The following is a 19619-nucleotide window of genomic DNA, read 5'->3' on the forward strand; positions in this document are numbered from 1 at the left end:
ATCTTATAAGTCTCTTGTGCGGCACCTTATCAAACGCCTTCTGGAAATCCAAGTATATGACATCCTCCTGTTCCCCTCTATCCACTGCACTCATTATGTCCTCAAAGAACTCCAGTAACTTTGTCAAACAGGACCTGCCCTTTCTGAATCCATGCTGCGTCTGTCTAATGGAACCACTCCTTTCTAAATGTTTCGCTATTTCTTCCTTAATGACAGCTTCAAGCATTTTCCATATGTTAAGATAACCAATTTAACCAATTTCCCCCGGGATCAATAAAGTATGATTATGACTACTACTATGACTAACCGACCTATAGTTGCCCGTCTTTTGCCTACATCCTTTTTTAAAAAGTGATGTGACATTTTCTGTCTTCCATTCCGCCGGGACCTACCCAGAGTCGAGAGAGTTTTGATAAATGATTACCAACGTGTCTGCTATAACCTCAACCAATTCGTTCAGCACCCTGGGATGCATCCCATCAGGACCAAGGGACTTACCTACCTTCAGCTCTAGTTTGCTCATCACTATGTCTTTAGTGACAGTGATTTTATCGAGGCCCTCACCTCCCATTTCGTCCATAACATCTTTGGCATATTAGACGTGTCCGCCATGAAGACTGACTCAAAATAATCGTTCAGTGCCTCAGCCATTTCCTTATCATCCAATATCAATTTCCCCATATCATCTTCCAAGGGACCGATGTTGACTTTAGCCACCCTCTTCTGGTTTATATAGCACCATAGACTTTAAACCAACTGATTCATGCCAACCACAGCATCCTCCCTGATAGTCATAGTTTCACATAGCCCTCTGAGCCACTCCCTTCAATGTACTGATGTAAATTCCTCTTGATTGTTGTAATTGTACCTGCCTCAACTACTTTCTTCTGACAGCTCATTCCAGGTACTCATTCCCTCAGTTTAAACAAGTTACCTCTTAAGTTTCTATGAAATGTGCCCTTCAGCTTTGGGCTCCCTGGCCCTGGGGGAAAAAAAACTTATGATTGTCCATTTTTTATTCATACCCGTCAGGATTTTGTATACTTATGTGAGGACACTTCTCAGTCTGCATTAGAGGTTATAAAAATCCAGCATGGCCTGCCTCTCCCTATAACTTAGGAACTCTTGTCCAGACAGCATAAGACCATAGGATATGGGAGCAGATGCCGGCCATTCAGCCCATCGAGTCTGCTCTGCCATTCAATCATTCGCTGATCCAATTCTTCCAGTCATTCCCACTCCCCTGCTTTCACCTTTTACCCTTCAATGCCCTGGCTAATCAAGAACCTATCAATCTTTGCCTTAAATACACCCAGTGACTTGGCCTCCACAGCCACTCATGGCAACAAATTCCACAGATTTACCACTCTCTGACTAAAGTAATTTCTCTGCATCTCAGTTCTAAAAGGACGTCCTTCAGTCCTGAAATTGTGCCCTCTTGTTCTGGACTCCCCTACCATGGGAAATAACATTGCCATATCTAATCTGTTCAGGCCTTTTAACATTCAGAATGTTTCTATGAGATCCCCCCTCATTCTCCTGAGCTCCAGGGAAAACAGCCCAAGAGCTGCCAGACGTTCCTTATATAGTAACCCTTTCATTCCTGAAATCCATAGAAACCATAGAAACTACAGCACAGAAACAGGCCTTTTGGCCCTTCTTGGCTGTGCTGAACCATTTTCTGCCTAGTCCCACTGACCTGCACACGGACCATATCCCTCCATACACCTCCCATCCATGTATCTGTCCAATTTATTCTTGAATGTTACAAAAGAACCCGCATTTACCACCTCGTCTGGCAGCTCATTCCATACTCTCAGCACTCTCTGTGTGAAGAAGCCCCCCCCTAATGTTCCCTTTAAACTTTTCCCCCCTCACCCTTAACCCATGTCCTCTGGTCTTTTTCTCCCCTTGCCTCAGTGGAAGAAACCTGCTTGCATTCACTCTATCTATACCCATCATAATTTTATATACCTCTATCAAATCCCCCCTCATTCTTCTACGCTCCAGGGAATAAAGTCCTAACCTATTCAACCTTTCTCTGTAACTGAGTTTCTCAAGTCCCGGCAACATCCTTGTAAACCTTCTCTGCACTCTTTCAACCTTATTTATATCCTTCCTGTAATTCGGTGACCAAAACTGAACACAATACTCCAGATTCGGCCTCACCAATGCCTTATACAACCTCATCATAACATTCCAGCTCTTATACTCAATACTTCGATTAATAAAGGCCAATGTACCAAAAGCTCTCTTTACGACCCTATCTACCTGTGACGACACTTTTAGGAAATTTTGTATCTGTATTCCCAGATCCTTCTGTTCCACTGCACTCCTCAGTGCCTTACCATTAACCCTGTATGTTCTACGTTGGTTTGTCCTTCCAACGTGCAATACCTCACACTTGTCAGTATTAAACTCCATCTGCCATTTTTCAGCCCATTTTTCCAGCTGGTCCAAGTCCCTCTGCAGGCTCTGAAAACCTTCCTCACTGTCTACTACACCTGCAATCTTTGTATCATCAGCAAACTTGCTGATCCAATTTACCATATTATCATCCAGATCATTGATATAGATGACAAATAACAATGGACCCAGCACTGATCCCTGTGGCACGCCACTAGTCACAGGCCTCCACTCAATTCTCTACCACCACTCTCTGGCTTCTTCCATCGAGCCAATGTCTAATCCAATTTACCACCTCTCCATGTATACCTAGCGACTGAATTTTCCTAACTAACCTCCCATGCGGGACCTTGTCAAAGGCCTTACTGAAGTCCATGTAGACAATATCCACTGCCTTCCCTTCATCCACTTTCCTGGTAACCTCCTCGAAAAACTCCAACAGATTGGTCAAACATGACCTACCATGCACATTCTTGTGAATCTTCTCTGAACCCTCTCCAATGTCGGTATATCCTTTCTAAAATAAGGAGCCCAAAACTGCAAATGTCGTCTCACGAGTGCCATATAGAGCCTCAACACCACATCCCTGCTCTTATATTCTATACCTCTAGAAATGAATGCCAACATTGCATTCGCCTTCTTCATAACTGAATCAACCTGGAGGTTAACCTTCAGGGTATCTTGCACAAGGACTCCCAAGTCCCTTTGCAGCTCTGCATTTTTGAATTCTCTTCCCATCTAAATAATAGTCTGCCCGTTTATTTCTTCCACCAAAATGCATGACCATACACTTTCCAACATTGTATTTCACTTGCCACTTCTTTGCCCATTCCCCTAAACTATCCAAGTCTCTCTGCAGGCTCTCTGTTTCCTCAACACTACCCACTCCTCCACCTATCTTTGTATCATTAATTTAGTGACAAATCCATTAATACTGTAGGCCAAATCATTGACATACATCATAAAAAGCAGTGGTCACAACACCGACCTCTGTGGAACTCCACTGGTAACCGGCAGCTAGCCAGAATAGGATCCCTTTATTCCCACTGTCTGTTTCCTGCCAATCAGCCAATGCTGTACCCATGCTAGTAACTTCCCTGTAAATCCATGGGCTCTTATCTTGCTAAGCAGCCTCATGTGCAGCACCTTGTCAAAGGCCTTCTGAAAATCCAAGTACACCACGTCTACTGTATCTCCTTTCTCTACCCTGCTTGTAATTTCATCAAGGAATTACAGTAGGTTTGTCAGGCAGGATCTTCCTTTCAGGAAACCATGCTGGCTTTGTCCTATCTTGTCATGTGCCTCCAGGTACTCCATAATCTCACCGCCAACAATGGATTCCAACAACTTCCCAACCATTGATGTCAGGCTAACAGGTCTGTAGTTTCCTTTCTGATATAAAGCATAAATCTCTTCTGCACCCTTGTCCAGCAATGTGTTACCTGTAACAGGGTGACACAGTACTCTAAATGTGGCTTCACCAAAGATTTGTGTAAACTCATTGCCCTGACTGATGAAGGCTAGCATGCTAAACATCATCTTCACCACCCTATCTCCTTGTGCAGCCATCTTCAACGAACTGTGCTCTTGTACTCCCATGTTCCTCTGATCCCACCACACACGTTAGTGCCCTGCCATTTACTGTGTATGTCCTACCCTAGTTTGAATGTCCAAACTGCATCAGCTCAAAGTTATTTAAATTGAAATCAATTTGTCATTCCTCAGCGTATCTCCTTAAGTGATCAAGATCTCTTTGCAATTTATTGTAACTTGCTCACTATCAACAAGATCCCACAGCGTGAGTCTCAAGGATTTGTAAGCAGAGCATCCACCATCTCTCAGCTCTATACAGTCATTTGAGAATTCAAATTTCACTGGCCACAAAATGGCACGTGCTTAATCAAAAGGCACACCACAGTATTTATTTGTGTTTTTGCCTCTTTACATTCACTCCTCATTTTTATATGTGGATGATGGTGACCAAGTGGTTAAATTACTGGAGTAGTGATCAGATGCCTGGATGTAGAGGCCAAGTTCAATATTACCATGGCAGTAATGGAATTTAATATCAGTTAATAAACTGAATTCGTAAATAAAAATCACACTTAGGTACTCATGACCTTAAAATCTACAGTTTGTCAATAAAGGCTGGCATTGTCAGCAATATCCAAAGGCCAAAAAATTAATTAAAACAAAATGCAAATCAACTTGCCATTCATAAATATAAAATATTCTGCAGATGCTGAAAATCTTTTCCTCTTTCCCCTCCCCATTATCTTATTCTGACTTCTTTCTCTTTATTTTCCATTCTTGATGAAGGGTTTTGGTCCAAAATGTCAGCTGTTTATTCCCCTCCATTGATGCTACCTGACTTGCTGAGTTCTTCCAGCATTTTTGTGTATGCTTCTCAACTTGTCTTTCATATCAAGACTTATCTCTTCCTGATCTAATTTTCATCACAACTGACACTAATAATCCAAATCAATAACATTCTAGCTCCCCACTTACTCCTTTTCTTTTCCTCACCTGCATGTCACCTCCCTCTGGTGCCCCTCCTTCCGTTTCTGTCCTCTGCTATCAGCTACCATCTTCTTCAGCCCTTTGCTTTCTCTACCTATCAGCTCCCAGCTTCTCACCTCATCCCCACCTATCCTTTTACCTATCACCTACCAGCTTGTAATCCTTCCCCTCTCCCCACCTTATTTTGGCTTCTTCCTCCTTCTCTTCCAGTCTTGATGAACGGTCTAGGCCCAAAACATCGACTGTTAATTCCTCTCCGTAGATGCTACTTGACTTGCTGAGGCTGCTCCAACATTTTGTGTGTGTTGCTCTGGAATTTCAGCATCCATAGAACGTTTTGTGCTAATAATCCAAATACTGAGTCTCAGTGACCTAATATCTTCAGGTTAGTTTCCAGGGATAATTTCCCATTACCAGGACGTTGGATGATTTGGATTGTGTACAAATTACAATTTCTGTGTACGTATCTGGAACCTGCAATCCCTTTGTCAAGTGTTCCATCTACTGTCAGTTTTTGGAATTGCACCATTAATTTATTGAGATTGTTCAGAACGCAAAACGCCTTTGGCCCATAGTGTTGTGTTGAGCTAATTAAACACCTAGCTAAGCTATGTCCTTCTGCCTGCACAAGATCCATGTTCCTCCATTCTCTGCATATTCATGTGCTTATCTAGAACAAATCTATTGAATTTGCCAGCACCACCAACACAGGCGATGCATTCCAGGCACCCACCACTCTCTGTAGTTAAAAAAACAAATACTTTACTCTTGCATCTCCTTTGAACTTACCCCATACTTTAAATGTATACTCTCATATATTAGACATTTCAACCCTTGTCAATGCTGGCTCTTTTCAATCTCTGCCTCTCATAATCTTACAATCTTCCAAGAAATACTCTGCTGCTCCAGAGAGAGTAATCCAAGTTTGTCCAAAACTTCCTTATACTATATCCAAGTTGCATTGTGGTAAACCTCTTCTGTGCGCTCTCTGAAACCTCCACATCCTTCCTGCAATGGGGTGCCCAGACTTGAACGCAGTACTCAAGAGACAGTCTAACCAGAGTTTTATAAAGCTGTAGCTAAACCTCCTGGCTCTTCTACTTAATGCCTTAGCTAATAAAGGCAACCTATGCAATGCAATTTCTTTGTTACCCTATCAATTTAGGCAGTAATCCTCAGGGAACTACATACTTGGACCCCAAGATCCCTCCGTACATCAATGCTGTTAAGGGTCCTGCCATTATCAGAGTACTTTCCCATTACCTTTGATCTCCCAAAGTGCAACACCTCACACTTGGCCAGATTAAATTCCACCAGCCATTTCTACACCCATAACTACAAATGATCTATACCCTGCTGTATCCTTTAACAATCTTCTGCACTATCAACAGTGCCACCAATCTCTGTATTGTCTGAAAATTTAACTCATCCATTCTCATTTTCATCCAAGGCTTTAAATCACAATGAGTAGAGGTCCCTGTGCAGATCTCTGCAGAACGCCAGCAGTCACAAACCTCCAGCCAGAATAAGTTCTAACTCCCCAGGTCCTGTCATCAACTGCCCTCTGTTCTATGGGCAAGCCAGTCACATATTCAAACAGCCAAGTCACCATAAATCCTATGCATCTCAATCTTCTGGATGAACCTTACAAAAATCTATGTAGACAATATTCACAGCTCTACCTTCATCGATCATCAGCTTCACGTCCTTGAAAATATCAATGTTGTCAGACATGACATTGCCCCACACAAAGCTATGCTTGAGATGACTGGGATGTGGCTGAGATTTTTGAAGTAACCAAGATGCTTGTCAGGTCAGGGCACCGCCCACAGTCTATATGGATTTCATTAAACCTTTGGTATGGCTTGATTGAGGCTGCTGTGGAAAATTAGGTTACGATTCAGGGTGAAGTCACAAATTTAAAACAGCAATACACACACAAAATGTCAGAGGAACTTAGCAAGTCAGTCGGCATCTATAGAGGGAGATAAGCAGTCGACATTTTGAGCCAGGAGTCTTTGTCAAGACTGGAAAGGGGGCACAAGCTAGCAGGTGCTATGTGAGATTAGATGAGGGGGCAAGTGGGTAGGTGGGGGGGGGTGATGAAGTAAGAAGCTGGGATGTGATATGTACAAAAGCTGAAGGAGGAGGGAGAGGAGAATGAGCCATGGGGGAGAAGGAAGGAGGAGGGGCACCAGGGGGAGGTGATGAGCAGATGAGGAAAAGAGAAGGGGTAAGAGGGTAACCGGAATGGGGAATGGAAAAAAAGAGAAGGGAAAGGGGTGAAGAATTAGAGAAATCAATGTTCATGCCATAAGGTTGGAGGCTACTCATATGGAGATGTTGCTGCAACGTGACTGTATCCTCTTTGTGGCAGTAGAGGAGACTATGGACAGTCATGTTGGAATTGGAAGTTGAATTGAAATGGGTGGCTGCTGGAATAATCCTGCCTTTTGCAGTGAGCAGAATGAAGGTGCTCGACAAAGCTGTTCCAAAATATACACCAGGCCATACCGATATACTGGATCTCTTAGGGAGTGACAGGGCAGGTAACAGAAGTGGCAGTAGGGAAAAACTAATCCCATTAGTTTCAAGGTAATTATGGAGAAGGATAGGACTAATCCTTAGGTTGAGGTTCTACATTGGAGAAAGGTGTCAATTGGGATGTTGTTTTCCGACAAAGAAAATAGTTTAAATCAAAATCTTGAGTTTAATCACAATGCATCTGAAAGCCTGTAAATGTCATGGCTCATAGCAGTGATTTATGATCAGAACTCAGTTGACTACTGTATAGAATTTTGAGACAAAGGAAGGAGGATCAGCATTTGAGTGATTTATTATTTTTCAGGACAATGAAACAGAAGATGAAGAGAAGCTTTGGCGAGAACTCATCATGGAGCGAGTAACAAAGTCTGCTGACGCTTGCCTGACTGCGCTGAATATTATGACTTCACCCAACATGTCTAAAGCTGTATATATTGATGATGTGATTGAGAGGGTGATCCAATTCACCAAGTTCCATCTGCAAAACACATTGTACCCACAGTATGATCCCGTCTACAGGGTCGACACCCATGGATCAGGTCTGTGACATCTTTATTAACGCTGCTCCATCAGTCAGCTACTTGACAAAGGAGATAATGAGGTTTCAGCAACACTTCACAATTGTGGTAACATTAAAATCAAAATGTATATTACAGTGGTGCTAGAAAGTGTGTGAACCCTTTAGAACTTTCTCTATTTCTGCATAAATATGACCTAAAATGTGATCAGATCTTCACTTAAGTCCTAAAACTAGATAGAGAACTCAATTAAATAAATAACACAAAAACTCATTATACTTGTTCATTTACTTATTGAGAAAAATTATCCAATATTACATGTATTTGTTGGAATAATTATGTGAACCTCTACGATTATCAGTTCATTTAAAGGGGAAATTATAGTCAGGTGTTTCAATCAATGGGATGACAATCAGATGTGAGTGTGGGAGACCCTGCCCTGTTTAAAGAACTATCAAAGCCTGATCTTCACCACTCAGGTTTTTGGAAGTGTGCTATGCCTCAATCAAAGACCTCAGAAAAAAAGTTGTTGATGCTCAGCGGGCTGGAGAAGGATACAAAGAACATCACCCATCTAAAGTTTGTTAAAGACCACGTGGATAAGCCAGAAGGCTATTGGAAAAATGGTCTGTGGACGGATAATTCCAAACTATAACTGTTTGGCTTAAATGAGAAGCTTTATGTTTGGCGAAAAGCAAACGCTGCTTTCCAGCATAACAGCCTCATTCCATCTGTGAAACACAGTAGTGGCAGTGTTACGGTTTGGCCCTGCTTTGCTGCCTCGGGATCGGGACGGCTTGCCATTATTGATGGAACTATGAACTCTGATTTGTACCAGCAAATTCTACAGAAGAATGTCAGGGTATCCATCCGTGAACTGAAGGTCAAGAGAAAGAAGACCATGCAGCAAGACAACGACTCTAAACATAAGTCAGTCTACCAAATATGGTTAAGTCAGAAGAAATTTCACGTTTTGGAATGGTTGAGTCGAAATCCTGACCTTAATCCTATAGAAATGTTGTGGAAGGGCCTGAAGCAAGTAGTTTATGAAAGGAAGCTCACCAACGTCCCAGAGCTGAAACAGTTTTGTAAGGAGGAATGGCCTAAGTTTCCTCCAAGCCTATGTGTAGCACTGATCAACAGTTACCGGAAACGTCTGGTTGAAGTAATTGCTGTACAAGAAAGTCACGTGGTTACTGAGAGCAACGGTTCACATACTTTTTCCAACAAATAAGTGTAATATTGGATCTGGGTTTTTTCGTGTTATTTTGGTCATTTATGCAGAAACAGAGAAAATTCTAAACGTTCACAAATTTTCCAGCACCACTAGACCTTTTAAAAGATGATTACTTTCTATTGATGAAGAATAGAAGCACAGGTTGTTAGGTGTTTAATTTGTTGTGCCATTGTTATCGGGTGGGAGTGTTTCCATGCTAATCGTAAAGCAGCCATGTAACTTGGTCTAGAGCACACTGTGACTTGGAGAACCAAGTGTCATCACGATAAAGTAATGTAGCACATAAACAAGCCCTTTAGCCCACCAGTTCAAAACCAGCCATCAGATATGCAGTTACAATAATACTGTTGTATTCTCCACACAGTCCCATTAATTCCCACCCCCACCCCTCGCTCCCCACCACTATCTGTATGCAATTGGAAATTAACTAACCAACATGAGCACATTTGGGACATGTTAGGAAATCAGAACATTCAGGGGAAACCTATGCAAATACAGGGAGAACTTGCAAACACAGACAGCACCGGTGGATTGGATTGAACATACTCTCCTTAATTGTGAGGCAGTAGCTCTACTAGCTGTGTTACTTATAAAATGTTGTCGTCATCCTGCCAGCCTGTGCTTCTGTTCATTGCTCATTAATTGAACTTTGACAACTTGCATTTATTTCTCAATGACATTTTATTTACTTGTGCATGACGATAGTTCAACCCCTATCACCAAATTGCTCTAAAACTTAAGCTCATAATTGTCATTTTATGCAATTATTGACCAATTGAAAACTAGTGTAGTTTTTAATCACAAACCTGAGAAAATCTGCAGTTGCTTGGAATTCCAGCATTAGACGCAAAATGCTAGAGGAACTCGGCAGGCCAGGCAGCATCTGTGGAAAAGAGTAAACAGTCAATGTTTCCAGCTGAGATTCTTCAGCAGGGCAGGGGGAAAAAAGATGAGAAGTCAGAGTGAGGAGGTGGGCGAGGTGAGGAAGAACTACTAAGTGGTGGGTGATATGTGAAACTGGGAGAGTGGAAGGGGTAAAGTAAAGAGCTGGGAAATTGATTGGCGGAAGAGATAAGGGACTAGAGAAGGTAGAATCTTAGAGAGGGTAGAAGACCATGGAAGAAAGGGAAGGGGGAGGAGCACCAGAGGGCAAGTAAGGAGATAAGGTGAGAGAGGGAAACAGGAATGGGGAATGGTGAAGGGGATGGGGGGCAATTACTGGAAGTTTGAGAAATCAGTGTTCATACCATCAGGTTGTAGGCTACCCAGACAGAATATAAGTTGTTGATGCTCCAACCTGAGTCTGGCTTATCGTGGCAGTAGAGGAGGTCATGAATTGACATGTTTCTAATCCCTTATTTGCATACATAGAATGGCTATCATGACACGTTCTTCAGTTGTTACTAACCAATAAAACTACACAGCACTCAATCCATTATTTGCATTTAATCTGATCAAAAGTAGCCAGTTATTGCTTAGTGAAGCTGTGGTCCATTTGAAAGGTGCACTTTCACTCCTTTGTTGCCATCCTTGGTATGCCTGATGTCCTTGGGTTCCATTGTGCAAAGTGAAGCTATGCCACTCAGCACAGTTGATTGCAGAGATTGTGTGCAGTCACTTTCAGATTCCATCCATCTTGCCTGTTAGTTTAAACTTAAGCCATCTAGCTGGAAAGGTGGATGATTTATTATTATTAGTAGTATTATTATTGTTATTCATCCCATCTATGTCCACCATAGGCTTGTTTTCCTTAATCAAGTCTCCCCCTAGAGTGGCCTCCACTTCAAGGAAACCAAACTGAAAAGCTCCAATCCAGTCAACATCCTGGTTCACCTCCTTTGCACCCTATAAGATTCTTCTGACAACATGACAACCAAAACAATGTATGGTATTCTTAGCTGTGGCCTAACCAATGATTTTTAATGTTGTACCATAACCTCTCAGCTCTTACATTCTACTTCAGTGAGTGAGAGCATATTACCATCTTCACTATCTTGTGCTGCAATCCGCAGACACCTTTGGATTTGTAGACTTCAATATTCCTTGATGTTGTACCATTCATTGTGTATATCATGCCCTCATTAGTCCTCCCAAATTGTATCACCTCACAAGTGTTTTACCATTGCTCCGCCTACCTTACCCACTCATCGAATCATAGACTTGTACTACATGGAATCAGGCTCTGGCCCAACTGGTCAATACTGATTAAGATACATATCCAAACTGGTCCCATTTATAGTCAGAAAATACTACTATACAGAAACATGCCCTTCTGCCATCTAGTCCAGGCCAATTTGATCTTTTAACTAGTCCCATCTACCTGCACCTGGACCATATCCCTCTAAACCCATCCAAGTCATGTACCATCTAAACTTCTCTTAAATATTATGATTGAGTCACATCTACACTTCTGCTGGCAGCTCATTCCACACTTGCATCACCCTCTGAGTAAAGAAATTTCTTCTCACATTCCCCTTAGATTTAACCTGAAAGGCAAAATATTTATGATCGCTTATCCCTATAAGCGCAAGTGCTACACCTGTCCCTACACCTCCTCTCTTGCCACCATTCAGGGCCCCAAACAGTCCTTCCAAGTGAGGCAACACTTCACTTCTGAGTCTGTTGGGGTCATCTATTGCATCCAGTGCTCCCGGTGCAACCTCCTCTACATCGGTGAAACCCAACGCAGATTGGGGGACCGCTTCGTTGAGCACCTCCGCTCTGTCCGCCAAAACAGACAGGATCTCCCAGTAGCCACCCACTTCAACTCTGCTTCCCACTCCCATTCAGATATGTCCATACATGGCCTCCTCTACAGCGTGATGAGGCTAAACTCAGGTTGGAGGAGCAACACCTCATATACCACCTACGTAGTCTCCAGCCCCTTGGTATGAACATAGAATTCTCCAACTTCCGGTAATTCCCTCCCCTTCCCTTCCCCTATCCCTATGTCACTCTGCCCCCTCCCCCAGCTGCCTACCACCTCCCTCTTGGTTCTGCCTCCTACTACTACCCATTGTGTTTTCCCCTATTCTTTCTTCACCTTTCCTGCCTATCCCCTTCCTGCCTCCCTTCCCCCACCCCTTTATCTTTCCCCTTACTGGTTTTTCACCTGGAACCTACCAGCCTTCTCCTTCCCACCCTCCCCCTACCTTCTTTATAGGGCGTCTGCCCTTTCCCCCTACAGTCCTGACGAAGGGTTCCGGCCCGAAACGTCGACCGATCTTTTCCACGGATGCTGCCCGATCTGCTGAGTTCCTCCAGCGTGTTGTGAGTGTTATTTATGATTGTTATTTTACTGTTGCCCACCCTGAGTTGGAAAAAGCCAGCACCAGTCCCTGTGGAACACCACTAATTACAGACCCTCAATCAGAGAGGCAACCATCTACTACTGCCCTCTGGCTTCTCCTGCTTAGCCAATGTTGAATCCATCTTGAATGACTTTAACCTGCTGGTCCACCCTCCCACAATAATTCTTGTGAGACATTTGCTAGATATTTTTGCTAAGGTCCATGTAGACAATGTCCACCACCTTCATCAAGTTTCTTGGTAAACTCCTCAAAAAACTTAATAAGATTAGTTAGACATGAGTGATGGTGCACAGTCATGTTGGCTATCACTAATCAGGCCCTGTCTATTCAAATACTTAATATCCTGTTCCTTAGAATACCTTTAAATAATTTACTCGCAACTGACGTCAGGCTCACTGACCAATTTTTTTTATTATTTGTGAACTTGTGAATGAAGGATGTATGATTAACATCTTGTAACTGCATGTAACAAGCAGTAAGGGTCCCAGCACAAATCCTTAGGTACACAAATGGTCACAGGCATCCAATTACAAAAACAACTCTCTTCCATTACCTGCTGCTGTCTATGACAATTTCGAGCCATTTTTAGGTCTAGATTTAGACACATTGGATACCATTTGCTCTTACTTCTTGAACCAGGCTCCAATTAGGGACCTAGCTGAAAACCTTATTTATGACTATGTAGGCTGCATCAATCACACTGCTATATTTAATGCACTGTAGTACCTCATTGAAAAATTCAGTCAAGTTATTCAGAGAGTTTGCTGTGTTAACAAAATCATACTATCATTGATTATTCCTTGAGATACTAAGTGAAATTATCTGCCTTAGTCCTGCCACCCTTACTGAATGAAAGTTCCACATTTGTTGCCTTCCAGTTATCAGATATTTCATTTATAGTTATAAAGCTGTATAGTATAGAAAAAAGATCAATCAACCCACCTTGTCCATGCTGCCCACTGCAACAATCTATGCTAATTCCATTTACCTTTTTTTTTGCCCTGGCAATTCGAGTGCTTGTCTAGCTGCTTGGTAAATGTTATGAAAATATCTGCCTCCATCACCTCCTCAAACTGTACATTCCAGTTCACAACCATTGTATTTGTGAATGAAAACCTCCTCAGATTGCTAAATATGTGCCCTTGTCCTAAAACAGCTCCACATAGGCATAAAAGATTTTTACTATCTATACCCCTCGTTGTTTTGTATACTTCTGTTTGGTTACACTTGATCTCCTCTACTCCAGGGAAACTTAATCCATACTATCTAGTCTTCCTTAGAAGTAAAATACAGAATCATGGCAATATCCTGGTGAATCTCCTCTGTACCTCTGGAGTTGCAATCACATTCTTCCTGTAGTGTGGCAGCTATAGCCTAATCTTTCTTCTATGGTCCATTGTCCTCTTTGATCAGATTCCCTTTCTCTTCAGCCTTTTACGTCTTTCACCTATCACTAGCCAGCTTGTTTCTGGCCACACCTTCTTATTCTGACTTCTGCCTCCTTCCAATCCAGTTGAAATGTCCTGGCCTAAAACATGGTCTTTTTATTTCCCTCCATTGGTTCTGCCTAACTTGCTAAGTTCCTCCATTATTTTATGTGTATGGCCTTACCAATGTTTTAATGTGACATTCCAGCTTTTATTGTCAGTGCTACAACTGTGAAGGAAAGCATTACATGTGATTTCTTTACCACCCCAGCTAAATGTGTTGCCACTTTCCTGGATTTATGAACTTGTACTCCTCTGTTCATAAACTCTTCCTAGGACCTTGCCATTTACTGTGCTGCCCTCTGAACTATACGACCTCTTGCACTTATGAGGATGAAATTCTATCTGCCTTTCCAACTGTTCTACATCATGTTGTAGCCATAAACAATGCTCCTTGCTACACATAATACCATCAGTTTTCATGACATCTACAAACAGTAGTCATACCTTGTACATTCACATCTGAGTCTTTCTGACGATTGAAAAAAATCTTGTCGGAGCCCATCAATCTCCTCCCATGGAGACACAGATACCAGAGCTCCTGCCTAAGCTCCAACAATGTGGTTTCAAACTCAACATCTTGTCTCATTTGTGCAGTTTGCTGGTTCCTTTCAAGTGCTCCATTTTTCTCCTGCTTCCCAAAGATGTTGATGTTGGTATGCTCATTGGCCACTGTAACTTACCCCTAGTGTAGGTGGTAGAAATCGATGAGAATGTGGAGACAAGAGGTTACAGAGAAAATTAGTGAGGAATAGAAATGTTCTGTAAGGTGGCGTAGACTTGATAGGTCAAACAGACTCCCGTATTTAAGGAAATATCAACATGTGTATGTTGTCAGGTCCTGGAGCATGTATCCATTTTTATTGATGACATGTTCTTAAAGTTTGCTGTATCCATGTCTAAATTCTCCAACAATGCTATCCTTCTCCTTAGTGAATACTGATGAAAAGTATTCATTGAAGACCTCAGCTTTCTCCTCTGGCTTAAAGCACAGATTGCTTCTTTCATCTCTTAAATGCTCGATTACATGGTTATGCTCTTGGTTTTCATATATTTATTCATACTTTGCCATCTTCATAATAGCATTTCTATTGTTTGCAAAGATATTTATGCTCCCTTCTTAATTTTTTTTCAAACACTAACATTTTTATGCTGTTGTCAGACTTCCCCTCTTGTTCATTCTCCATACCAAGAGTTCAATAGTTCCATTTATAATCAGAGGATGTATACAGTATGCAACCTGAAATTCTTGCTCCTCGCAGACGACAAAAACATAATACCCAAAAGAATGAGTGACAGTAAGACACTAGAACCCCAAAGTCCCCTTCTCGCTGTCCCCCTCCCCCACTTATTTCAGCAAAAACCATCAGCAGCTGCCACCCACCAAGCAATAGCAAAGCTCCCAAACAGAGACCATGATCTGCAGTACAACAGAAACTAATCATTCACCCAACAAATGGACATGCTCTTTCTCCTTAATAAATGGGCAGAGAGGGGTCACTCAATGAGAGGACAGCCAAAAACAAAACAACTCGCTGATTACAGTATTAAAGTCTGTCGAGTCACTTTTATTCGAGATCTCCAAGTCACAAATCGGCTACAAACGCTGCCCACCAAGGCCCCTGGTAGCAGATCGTCTGTTCCTGATATTCCATTTTCTTCCGCAATGCTTCAGACAGCAACACCAGCCAAGAATCAGCTCATTCACAGGGCCACAAAACCTCTGAACACTGAACGTGCGCTCAACTTCTAGGCCATGCCCCTGGGATATCGAAAAACAGGCTGTCGATGTGCCCCAGAAGTGGGTCCCTTTGCCGCAAAGAAACGTAGTTTGAGTGAGGGTGTTGGTCAAGGGCACTGACAGAACCCCATTCACCTTGAAAAAGAAAGAAAGAAGCCTTAAAGATAGAAATTAAGCCGTTTCTGCAGATGAGCTCAGTGACACTCCTCAATACCTCTTGACATCTGGTGTTTCTTGGACTCCTTCACTTACCTTCAAGTGCACCTTTACAGGAACACGTTGGCCCTGAATGCTGATTATTTCACTTTGAATGATTCTCACATGTTAGAGATAGACTTACATAGAAGTAGCTGCTCCAGTCTGCATTTGTCAGATCAGTCTTATATTACTGAGTTCTAAATTTTCCAGTCCATCCTTATCTTTCCTTACGTACCTTGCCTACTGGGCTTCATTTATCTACGATCTATATTAATGATTTGCATAGAGGGACTGAATGGATTGAGAAGTTGGTTAATGAAATATAATCTGTGAATTTATTTACTTTAGAAGGAAAATGAAAAAACTAATTATTATTTATATGGAATACAATAAACTTTGAATTGTAATGGGATCTGAGAGTCCTGTAAGTGTGAGGTTTTTAACTTTGATAACAGAAGTTGAAAGATTATTATCTAAATAAAAAGGACAGCAAATGTTAACTGCACGGAGGATTTAGGTGTACTCATGTATGAATCATAACGTTGGCAGTCAGAAACAATAAGTGGTTAAGTGGACAAATGACATGTTGATCTTTATTTAGGAGTTTAGGAATACAGAAGTTTTTAAGACCCTAAGACATAGGAGCAGAATTAGGCCATCTGGCCCATGGAGTCTGCTCCACCATTCAATCATGGCTGATCCTTTTTTCTATCTCCACCTCAACCCCAGTTCCCAGCCTTCTCCCCGTAACCTTTGATGCCATGTTCAATCAAGAACAAGCTGCTTGATTGTTCTTAGTACAATTTGTTTTTGTTACAAGCTGCTGGTGAGACTACACCTGGAGTACTGCATACAGTTTGGGGTCCTTTTACTTAGGACAGAATGGAGTAGTACTGGAGACAATTCAATGGCAGTATACCAGGCCAAATCCTGATGAGGGAGGAGTTTAGCAGAATGAGGGGTGATCTTAATGAAACTTAAGGGATGCTAAGGGCCACATTAAGATGGAAGTCAAGGTGTTTCCACTCGTGTCAGAGTCTTGAATGAAGGAACACAATTTCAAGGTAAGGGGAAGGGGCTGGTCATTTAAACTAGGGTACATAAAAATTTCTTCTCTCAGAGAGTGGTAAATCTCGACCCCTGAGAGTTGTTGAGGCCTTCTCATTGGAAGTATTAACATTGGACATGGATACATTTTTGAAAGGTTGGGGATTGAGCCATATGAAAATCTGGCACAGAGGAGGAATTGAAATCTAAGGTTGATAGGCCATGATCGTATTGACTGGCAGAGTGGAGTTGAGGCAGCAGGTGACCTCCTGCCTCTACACTTTGTGCTGGCATTTATAGCAAGAGGATTGGAGTACAGGAGCAGGGAGGTACTACTGCAGTTGTACAAGGCCTTGGTGAGACCACACCTGGAGTATTGTGTGCAGTTTTGGTCCCCTAATCTGAGGAAAGACATCCTTGCCATAGAGGAAGTACAAAGAAGGTTCACCAGATTGATTCCTGGGATGGCAGGACTTTCATATGATGAAAGACTGGATGAACTAGGCTTATACTCATTGGAATTTAGAAGTTTGAGGGGGGATCTGATTGAAACGTATAAAATCCTAAAGGGATTGGACAGGCTAGATGCAGGAAGATTGTTCCCGATGTTGGGGAAGTCCAGAACGAGGGGTCACAGTTTGAGGATAAAGGGGAAGCCTTTTAGGGCCGATATTAGGAAAAACTTCTTCACACAGAGAGTGGTGAATCTGTGGAATTCTCTGCCACAGGAAACAGTTGAGGCCAGTTCATTGGCTATATTTAAGAGGGAGTTAGATATGGCCCTTGTGGCTACGGGGATCAGGGGGTATGGAGGGAAGGCTGGGGCGGGGTTCTGAGTTGGATGATCAGCCATGATCATACTGAATGGCGGTGCAGGCTTGAAGGGCCAAATGGCCTACCCCTGCACCTATTTTCTAGGTTTCTATGTTTCTATAACATGGAAAGTTAATGTTCAGATACAGCAAATAATTGGGAATGCTGATGAAACATTGTCATTATTAGGAGGGATTGTAAGATAAAGGCAGGGCAATTTGCCAAATGCTGGCAAGACTTCGTGCAGATTTAGTCTCCATACTAAAAGAGAAAGTGCTTGCAATGGAGTTGGTGCAAAGAAGATTCACTGGGTTGATTCCTGATGAGATGAATCAAGTCTATGTAGCGATTTAGAAGAGTGAGTAATCTTATATTTACCCTAAGGATCTATGAATTGGATGATCATTGAACATAATCAAAATAGAGATTAACAAATATTTCAACTGCAAGAAATTCTTAGGGTATGGGGAGGGAATGCATGAGTTTGGGGAACCAATAAAGGATCAGCCATGATCTTGCTGTATGACAGAGCAAGCTTGAGATTAGATCAGTCCTGCTCTGCCTGTTTTGTTGTTTATGTTATATGTCAGGATACTGTTAGGAAAAGCATTTACGGCCAGTAATCTCATTGGTATACTCCCTATGTGATAAATTGCAAATTTTATCATAGAACGTGTAACAGCACCAGTAACTTGCATCTGCTTACCTCACAGCAACGTCCAAACACCCGGAGGAGAATCGTTTTCATTCAAGTAAGTGAAGTAACCTAGCATCATCACTGAAGAGACAGTAAAGCATAACATTGCATTGTTTACATCAACTAAGTGAATGGGCAAGCGAGTAAATGTTTGAGCTTGGGTCCAGTTTAATACTTTGCCTGATATATTATGTGTATGATTCTGTATGGCGTGCTTGTAATTTTAGTCTTGTGCTGTCTTGGTTTGAGGCAAAGGTTTTGTATGTAAACAATGCTGCAAGGTGTAGTAATGTTGTTGTTGTTCTCCTTTTTATTTTGCTTACTAAGTACAAGGTCAATCAGCCCGTTGTGTCTGTGCGAGCTCTGAACAATCCAATTAATTCCTAACTATGACTTATTTCTTTGTAATCTGTTCTCTCATACATGCTTATTAACATCCTCTAGTTCTGCCAGCAGTCATCTATATTACACTAGCCAATTAATCTAACTACCAGCATACCTCTGGCATGTAGGAAAACCCCAGAGTACCCAGGAAAATTCCACACACTCTTAGGGACAACTTACAACCTGCACATAAATGAATATTACTGGAGCTGTACGTACATGGCAATTGTGCTTTGGCGGGAAAAAAATTACTGATTTTCTATTAGAGGAAATGGGTGTATATTGTCTGTATGTGGAAGTCTAATGCATTTGGTAAGTTATAACATAGAATTATAGAGAAGTACGGCGCAGAAACAGGCCCTATGGGCCATTTAGTCCATGTCAAAAATCATATAAACTGCCTACTCTCAATGACCTGCACCAGGACCATAGCCCTCTCTATCGCTACAATCCATGTACGCATCCAAGCTTCCTTTAAATGTTGAAGTAGCGTTCACATGTGCCACTTGCGCTGGCAGCTTATCCCACATTCTCACAACACTCTGATTGAAGAAATTTCCCCTCATGTTCCTCTTAAGCTTCTCACCTTTCACCCTTGAGCTATGACCTCTGGTTGTCCCACCCGACATCAGTAGGAAAAGCCTGCTTGCATTAACCCTGTTACACCCCTCATAATTTTGGATACCTCTATCAAATCTCCTCTCAATCTTCTACAT

The 19619-nt window shown here is 42.1% G+C and overlaps 1 protein-coding gene across 4 annotated transcripts in view; it reads left to right on the forward strand.

Annotated features, from left to right (window-relative positions):
- nipblb (NIPBL cohesin loading factor b) overlaps nucleotides 1-19619 on the forward strand; it is a 502440-nt gene that overhangs the window by 283273 nt on the left and 199548 nt on the right. For 3 of the 4 annotated variants that reach the window (XM_072257459.1, XM_072257463.1, XM_072257462.1), the window contains 2 exons: nucleotides 7775-8009; nucleotides 18536-18574. In XM_072257459.1, coding sequence (XP_072113560.1) covers nucleotides 7775-8009; nucleotides 18536-18574 — 274 coding nt within the window. The remainder of the gene's footprint in view (nucleotides 1-7774; nucleotides 8010-18535; nucleotides 18575-19619) is intronic. The other variant, XM_072257461.1, reaches the window with a different exon arrangement.

This window comes from Mobula birostris, chromosome 5 (genome assembly GCF_030028105.1).
Source record: "Mobula birostris isolate sMobBir1 chromosome 5, sMobBir1.hap1, whole genome shotgun sequence".
Lineage (NCBI taxonomy): Eukaryota > Metazoa > Chordata > Chondrichthyes > Myliobatiformes > Myliobatidae > Mobula > Mobula birostris.